Source organism: Cebus imitator, unplaced genomic scaffold (genome assembly GCF_001604975.1).
Source record: "Cebus imitator isolate Cc_AM_T3 unplaced genomic scaffold, Cebus_imitator-1.0 Scaffold2, whole genome shotgun sequence".
Taxonomy (NCBI): Eukaryota; Metazoa; Chordata; class Mammalia; order Primates; family Cebidae; genus Cebus; species Cebus imitator.
In genome coordinates, this window is record NW_016107317.1 from 842,938 (window position 1) to 851,977 (window position 9,040).

Sequence of the window (9,040 nt, forward strand, 5' to 3'; positions counted from 1 at the left end):
TATATATATATATATATATATATATATATATATATGAGAGAATAAAATTACCTTCAGACAATGTGTATAAGGTATATATATGAAACAAATGAATTTTGTATTTAGAATTGAATCCCATCCTCAAGATACCTCATTATGTATCTGCAGATATTCTAGAATGAGAAAAAATCTGAAATCTGAAAAACTACTGGTCCCAAGCATTTCAAATAAGGGATACTCACACTGTACAGTAGTAACAGTAGCAGTGGTGATGAGAAGATTTTAGAGGAAAACGCTTGGAAATGCTGCCTGCTTTCTGGAGTTCTAGTCTGAGGGATGGAGAAACTTTGCCCATGGGTTGCTTTCGGAGTAGCTGAGTTACAGATTTGGTTTTTATTCTACCCACATGGGATTTTTTGGTTTGGTATTTTTGTTTATAAAAATATTACATGTGCATTGGGGAAAAAATAAAAAAAATACAGAAAGAATTAAAGTAGTAAGTGAAAAGGTAAACCATTCCCCACAGAAAACCATTGGTAACATTTGGCTCCTTTTCTTTCTTTAGCCACAATTAGACTTTATCTAATTATATAGGATTAACATTTTTCTGTTTCAACAAATATAGATCCATGTGATCGTTTCTTAATGGCTACAAAGAATTCCATCATGTGTATGAGACACTTACATTCATGGACGCTTATGCTTTTTTCCAGTTTTTTTTCTGCTTTGGTACAGTGTTGAACATCCTGCTTTATACAGCTTTGCATACTTACTCCCTGAGAATAAATCCCTGGAAGTAGAATTGGTGGGCCAAGGGATATACACAGTTAAAATCTGAATTCATACAGAATGCCAAATTGCCCCCCCACCAGACCAAGAAAAGCTATAGCAGATTGCGCTATAAGTGACAGTGTATGTGAATTTTCTTCACCTTGGCCAATACTGGGAATTACCCATCTCTTAAGTCTTTGCCAATCTGCCATGTGAAAATAAAACCTTATGGAATTACCCATCTCTTAAGTCTTTGCCAATCTGCCATGTGAAAATAAAACCTTATTATTTGAATGTTCACGTTTTGATTACTAACAAGGTTAACATCTTTATATATTTGGAGTTGAGTCTCATTCCTTTGCTAATGTCAGGCATCAGGGAGTTACTTGATACTTCAGCTTAAGGAGAGGGGACGGGCATATGTTCCCTTCAGGGCCAGTAATTCATTTTCAATCCCATCCTCTTTTTTCTTGTAGGAGTTAAGGGAGCATGGAGAAAAGAAGAAACGCTCGCGAGAGGATGCCGGAGATAACGATGATACAGAGGGTGCTATTGGTGTCAGGAACAAGGTGGCTGGAGGAAAAATGAAGAAGCGGAAAGGCCGTTAATCACTTCTATGAAGGCTCAAGTTCTGCTATTCCATAAAAGAGAGTTGAAGAAGAGAATGAAACCTGCTCCAACAGAGATCTTGAGACTGAAATCTGTCAGAATTGTGTCCAGAATGTGCTCGACTAACTCAGTACTCTTCCCCATTCTGGGCTGGGGTAGCATTACTGCAGAATAATTCTTACAGCACTGATGTCAAGACCCTTACCGTTCTTCAACTTTGATTCCTTGCTCATGACATGAGTAGGATGTGCTCTTCTGTCACATCGCACAGACCTTTTGCCTTTTTTAGCTGCAAGTCCAAGATGAGGTTGGTGATGCCCATGACTTGTAATTGGAAAGAATGGACATCTGTAAATGATATTTAAGCCATCTTGGCTTACGCTTTGTTCAAACTAACGTGAAACAATAAATTTAAATATTATTTTTAAAAGATTCAAACTCCTTGAAGGCATTGGTATTGATGGGCCTTATAGATTTAAGTAATATCTTGTTAGTAGGTAAGAAGTGTTGATCACATGGTGAATTCATTGATTGTCCTAATGGCTTTGAAAGGGAAATCCTACTTAAAAGGAGGTTGTGCTTTTTTTGCAGATGGAGCAAAGTCAATCAGTAAGACAGCAGAGGTCTTTAAAATCCCTAAATAGATTTATTTCCTTTGTTCCCTCAGTGAAGCAGGTGCCTAGGAAGACTGGTTTCTTATGTAGACTTTTTTTTTTTTTGAGATAGAGTCTCGCTTTGTCTCCAGGCTGGAGTGCAGTGGCATGACCTCAGCTCACTGCAACCTCCGCGTCCCGGGATCAAGCGATTTTCCTGCCTCAGCCTCCTGAGTAGCTGGGACTACTGGCATGCACCACCACACCCAGCAAATTTTTGTATTTTTAGTAGAGACGGGGTTTCACCATATTGGCCAGGATGGTCTTGATCTCTTGACCTTGTGATCCACCTGCATTGGCCCCCCAAAGTGCTGGGATTACAGGTGTGAACCACTGTGCCCAGCGACTTTTTTTTTTTTGAGACAATCTTGCTGTCACCCAGGCTGGAGTGCAGTGGTGTGACCTCAGCTCAGTGCAGTGTAGCTAGGCTGGAATGCAGTGGTGTGACCTCAGCTCAGTGCAATGTGACTAGGCTGGAATGCAGTGGTGTGACCTCAGCTCAGTGCAGTGTGACTAGGCTGGAGTGCAGTGGTGTGACTTGCAGCCTTGACCTCCCAGGCTCGTGATCCTCCTGCCTCAGCCTCCTGAGTAGCTGGGACTAGAGGCACACGCCATCACTCCTGTTTTATTTTTATATTTTTTGTAGAGATGGGGTCTTGGCATGTTACCCAGACTGGCCTTGAACTCCTGAGCTTAAGAGATCCATCCACCTCGGCCTCCTAAAGTGTTGGGATTACAGGTATGAGCCACTGCACCCAACCTTTTTTTTTTTTTTTTTTTTGAGATGGAGTCTTACTCTGTCGCCAGGCTGGATTGCAATGGTGTGGTCTCAGCTCACTGCAACCTCTGGCTCCCTGGTTTAAGCAATTCTCCTGCCTTAGCCTCCCAAGTAGTTGGGATTACAGATAGGCACCACCACGCCCAGCTGATTTTTATATTTTTAGTAGAGATGGGGTTTCACCTTGTTGGCCAGGATGAGAGTCTTGATCTCCTGACCTTGTGATCCGCCCACCTTGGCCTCCCAAAGTGTTGGGATTACAGGCGTGAGCCACTGTGCCCGGCCACCCAGCCTCTTATGTAGACTCTTATCCCCAGGTGACAAGAGTAAAATCAATATGCATCAGAAACGTAATTCTAAGACCTGATTTCATCCACTTGTCATTGGTGCCCACTGGCCACTCATCTTTTTTTGTCCCCATCTATTAGGTGATGCAGGAGATGTAGAGCTGGGGCCTCAGCTCCAGGGGAGGAGGTAGGCATTGGGACTCCAGGGGCTGGATGACGGGGGAGGGTTGCTGGAATTCAGAAACAACTTTGAAATTCCCAATCATGAGCAGTCTTATGTTCTGAGGATGTTTACACATAGAAGATGCCTAATACTTTTTGTTGTCTATAACAATTTCATTAGAAGAGTGTGTCTGGAGTGGCAGAACCAAGGTAAAGAGAGTCTAAAGAGTCACTCGGATGGATTAAGGTTGGAATGAAGCTTGGCAGAAAAGAAACTTTCCATCTAAGTCAAAGTATCTGATGAAGAGTAAAGAGTACAGGGCAATAAAATGCTCTGTGGTAGTCTGGGGTGGACTGTTCATTGCAGGAAGATCTTTGCAAATATCACCACGGAGTGTTTATACCACAGATGCATTCTAAAATGGACACCTGTGGGCAAGGCATGTGCAATGAACTGAAGTACAGTGTATGACATATTTGTTGTTTTGTTTGCTCTGGATTTCATTGCTGCCTATTATGGTACCTTTGTGTGAAGGATAATTTAGAGGAGTCAGGAGACGATAAGGAAAAGGAAAGGAGAAAAGGGTACCAGAATAGGGAGGCAAATGGTTGAGGGGGCCGTACTTGTTCCTATTTGTTATGAGTTGTGCCTCCCACTTGGGGCTAATTCTCCATTAACATTGTATTTTCCCGATTGGACTCTCCAGGGTGGCTTAGGATAGCAGTTTACTTTGAGTCAGCCCATGGGTGCTGGTACAGCTCAGTGGAGGACTTCAGAAACAAGTTGAAGTGGAATTGGTGTACCAGTAGGGGGTAAGAAGGAGAGATTGGAATCATCCTCAATTCCACATAGGCAGTGGTCTCTGGCCTGGGGTTTGTGGACCCCTGAGGAATATGCATATATCTGGGGAGACTAAAAAGGTTAAAAACTACTGCTCTAAAGCTTAACTGCTGTCTCTAATGTATGTATGTAATTATGCTTTGCTAGGATGGGAAGAAAGGACACTAATGAAAGAAGTGTCGACACTGTCTTCAGGTATATTAACAGATCCAGAGCATAGAACCCTAAGCAGAGAATGCACAGATGCCATTGCAAAGGGCAGGAGGCACAGAAACGAATGTGATCCACAGTAAATAAAAGCGAGGTGTGTAGGTGTGCTCTGTTAGCCAGTCCTGGGCTGCCCTGCTCTGTCCTCTAAGGTGAGCTAGTGAGGTCATGCTGCTGAAACCCTTATGGAAGTGTGTTTTAATGTCCTAGGACTGCTGAAACAAAGTACCAGGAACCGGGTGACTCAAAACAACAAATGTATTCTCTCACAGTCCTGGATTTTAAGATGTCCAAAATTAAGGTGTGGGCAGGGCCATTTCCATCTGACACCTTTAGAGAAGAGTCCTTCCTGGCTTCTTAGCCAGCATTGCGCCTTGCTTGCCTGCAGTCCCTGGTGTTTCTTGGCTGTAGCAACATGACTCCGATCCCTGTCCCCTCCACACATGGCCTTCTGCCCCATGCATCTTTGTGTCTTCACAAGGCCTTCTTATAAGGATACTAGTTATTGGATTTAGGGTTTGCCCTAATCCAGCATGACCTCATCTTAATTAATTACATCTGCAAGGATCCAATTTCCAGATAAGATCACCTGAGGTTCTGGGTTGATATGGTTTGGCTGTTTCCCCACCCAAATCTCATCTTGAATTGTCGCTCCCAGAATTCCCATGTGTTGTGGGAGGGACTCGGTGGAAGATAATTGAATCATGGGGGTGGTTTCCCCCATACTGTGCTCATGGTAGTGAATTAGTCTCACGAGATCTGATGGTTTCATAAGGGGTTCCCCCTTTTGCTTGGCTTTCATTCTGCCTTCCCTGCCGCCTCGTAAGACGTGCCTTTCAGCTTACGCCATGATTGTGAGGCCTCCCCAGCCATGTGGAACTGTGAGTCCATTAAACCTCTTTTTCTTTGTAAGTTACCCCATCTCGGGTACGTCTTTATCAGCAGCGTGAAAACAGACTAATACATGGGTAGACATGACTTTTTGTGGGACATTATTCAGCCCAGCACAGGGCATCCTTGTGGACTCTGCTGCATGCTGTGGGGTTTAAGGTTGCAATTATGGAATAGAAATTGTGGGGAGAACTAGTTACAAAGTGTGGAGAAGACAGGAGATGGGTCTTCAGAAGTGTTTGGATAGGTATTACTAGAAGTATAGAAGAACATTAAAGTGTCATTTTCTTAAATGAAATATAAATTGTCTTTGCAGTCAAGATACCAAAGGCTCTAGATTTAGGAGTGGGGAACGAGGTCCCTGACCCCTCTGCTATTCCCTTCTTGGTACAGCTCCTTAGTTCTACATTCCTGATTTAAGAAACGGTGAGCTTCAAAACAATCTTCTCCGCCCCAATTGTGAATGTAAACACTTTTATGACTTAATGAAAGGAGTATCGTGGAATAGTCATGTGATGTCAGTCCAGAGAAAATGTCTCCTTATTTCTCATCTGAATCATAAAACCGATTGATATAGTATTCATTGTATGCAGTTGCAAAAACAATGGCTTCATGGTGCTAGCTATCCTAGGTTTTTTTCTTTTTTCGGAGTTTCGCTCTCGTTGCCCAGGCTGGAGTGCAATGGTGTGATCTCAGTTCACCACAACCTCCGCCTCCCGGGTTCAAGCATTCTCCTACCTCAGCCTCCTGAGTAGCTGGGATTATAGACATGTGCCACCACGCCTGGCTAATTTTTTGTATTTTTAGTAGAGATGGGATTTCTCCATGTTGGTCAGACTAGTCTTGAACTCCTGACCTCAGGTGATCCACCTGCCTCGGCCTCCCGAGTGCTGGGATCCATGTGCTTAACCACTGTACCTGGCCTAGGTAGCCTGGTTTTACTTCCTCTGTACAGAGCTGAGTGAGAGTGAGAATGAGGAAAACACCTCTCTGTCTTATGAACAGGTCCTAGGTTCCTAGTGAGAGGGTTTCAATCGTATAGGCTATTTCAGGCTTAAAGCAGGCCCAGAATTCCAGGGACCCATGAAGAAGTCATCTAAGGGAACTCAGAGGGGATTCTAGTTGCTAAGGGGGGTCTAGACCTGACTAGATCATGATTATTCTTTCTCAGTCTCTCAAAAAATGCAATGAATATCCCAGAACTTGGCTGTCTCTTTAAGGACATCTTGCTTACAGACAGAGTGTTTTCAGGTAGCTTCCTGCCTGCAGAGGCATCCACAAACCTGAATGGGAGACTATCTACCCCACGTCCCTCAAAGCCCTGGGAAATAGGATCAGAAAGAACCACAGGCTGTGGTGTTGGTTACAGAGAGTGAAGGGATCCAAGTTATCAAAAGCAGGTAACAAAGCAACATCAAGAAACTATGTCCTTAAAACTAAGAGAACATACAAGACATTCTAATCCACATGGTTCTTCGGGTGAAATCTAGCCTCTGGGCAGATAAGAAATCAGGGTGTGAGTCACCCCTCTTTCGCTGGAATGACAAGAGACTCAGACCATAGCTCTAGAGATTCAAGGGTTACCCACACCCACATTCCTTTTCATGCCTCACCTGTCCCAGGTATGCATTAAAACTACTGCTAAAAATAATTGCAGAAACTTGAAGTCTGGGAAATAGCACTGAACAGTCTCATCTGAAGTGAAGAGCTGACTGGTGCCAAATGCAATGGAGACAGGAAGAAAATGGGCTCCCCTGGAGCCATGCAGTCTCTAGGAGGTGGGCCCCGAGGTCTGCTCGTGGACATCCGTCCCCTGATACCTTCCAAACACAAAGGATGTCTCCTGTCACTATCAACCTTTGATCCTCTGCCAGTGCCATCAAAGAGGCTGGAAGAAGCAGGAGGGCAGGCGGGGAAAGTGTTAGTCATCGGACTGTTCACTGTTGCTGTGTCAACTTGGGGGAGTTACTGAGCCTCTCTGAACCTTGAGTTTTCTCATTTGTTAATATGTTAATATGGAAAGAAGACCGTCTAGCCTATCTCTGTCACAGAATCTTTTCTTTTTTTTTTTTTGAGACGGAGTCTTGCTCCGTCACCCAGGCTGGACTGCAGTGGCGCGATCTCAGCTCACTGCAACCTCCGCCTCCCAGGTTCAAGCAATTCTCCTGCCTCAGCCTCCCAAGTAGCTGGGACTACAGGCACGTGCCACCACGTCCAGCTAATTTTTTTATTTTTAGTAGAGAGAGGGTTTCGCCGTGTTGGTCAGGCTGGTCTCGAACTCCTGACCTCAGATGATCCATCCACCTCGGCCTCCCAAAGTGCTGGGATTACAGGTGCGAGCCACTGCACCTGGCCTGCCTCACAGAATCTTGAGCCTAGTTTTAAAAATTCTGTTTCCTTCCTCCTTCCCTTCCAGTGTCCACCATATCCTAGCCACTGTGCCAGGTACTAGGAAACCAGTACTGAAGAAAGAGTCAGATGCTGTTTTTGCTGAATTCAGCCTTCGTATTGTGATTATGCTTCCTACAGGGCAGAGACCACACCTAATTCATGCATATAACTAATATCATGCAGGGCCCATAGCAGTAAATGTTCAGTATCTGTCACTTTCTGAAACCTAAGATGTGTCAGGTGGCTTGAGATGTATTGTTTCTAGTTCTTTGAACAATCCTGAACAGTGGATATTATTGTTCCCATTATGAGCTATGGAGCCAGTCTGCCAAATCGGCCCCTGACTAACTGTGAGACTTTGGACAAGTTGTTCAGCCTTCCTGTGTCTCAACCTTCCTGTCTGAAGAAACACAGTAACAGCACAGCGTCGTGAAGTTTAGATGAACTCTACTGTGGCTCATGATAACAATCAGTCGGTGTTAGCCATTGAATGATCATTAATTGTAGCTATTATCATAGATGAAGACTGGCAGCGTGCCCAGGTCATACAGCTGGTAAAGGGCTAAGTAAAAAATTGAAGCCAAATTGGATTCCAAGCCTTTGCCCTTTACCCTAAATATGAAAATATAATACTGAATTACACATATATACATACACACATAACCTAAATGTGTATGTGTGTATGTACATGTGTAATTCCGTATTATATTTCTCATTCCGTACGTGTGCATCGCATAAATAATTTAACCATCATTTATAGCATTTTTCCCCCTTTGGAATAATATGTTCTACACAACAAGTATTATGGCAAATGAGCTTTCAGGTTCGAAGCTATTTTCAAATCGGCAGCAGGCAGGTAAGAAAATATGACATTCTCGTTTTCACCAGTAGATGGCAGAAGGGAGTAAACATCACCCCGGAGAAGGAAGGCGTTTTAATTCGGAGCCGAGTGATTCCCAGTGGGCTGTGACTGAGGCGCAGTGGCGGATGAGGCGGGCTCGTTGTGTGACTACAGTGGACAACAGCCCACCGGGACTAGGGGGTAGGGGTCAGGGTGGGGAGAACTACCTACAGGTATGTAAAGGGTGTCAGCCTTCAAGAAGATCTGCTAGGTTGACCCGGAAGATGGGGACTGGGATCCCCGAAGTAAAGGCAAGTTCAGAGGTGGTTAGAAGAAAAGGTCCCAGGCCGGGCGCGGTGGCGCATACCTGTAATCCCAGCACTTTGGGAGGCCGAGGCGGGTGGATCACGAGGTCAGAAGATCGAGACCAACCTGATCAACATGGTGAAACCCCGTCTCTACTAAAAATACAAAAATTAGCCGGGCATGGTGGCGCACACCTGTAATCCCAGCTATTTGGAAGGCTGAGGCATGAGAATCGCTTGAATCCGGGAGGCTGTGGTTGCAGTGAGCTGAGATCATGCCACTGCACTCCAGCCTGGGCGACAGAGCAGACTCTGTCTCAAAAAA

At 44.5% G+C, this 9,040-nt stretch overlaps 1 protein-coding gene across 2 annotated transcripts in view; it reads left to right on the plus strand.

Annotated features, from left to right (window-relative positions):
• The window catches only part of DDX47 (DEAD-box helicase 47), a 16,427-nt gene extending 14,636 nt beyond the window's left edge, over positions 1-1,791 (plus strand). For both annotated transcript variants that reach the window (XR_001825062.2, XM_017528089.1), the window contains exon 12: positions 1,227-1,791. Coding sequence is in view for 1 of the 2 variants with exons in the window: in XM_017528089.1 (XP_017383578.1) it covers positions 1,227-1,358 (132 nt within the window). In the remaining variant the exon portion in view is untranslated. The remainder of the gene's footprint in view (positions 1-1,226) is intronic.
• Positions 1,792-9,040: the final 7,249 nt, after the last annotated feature.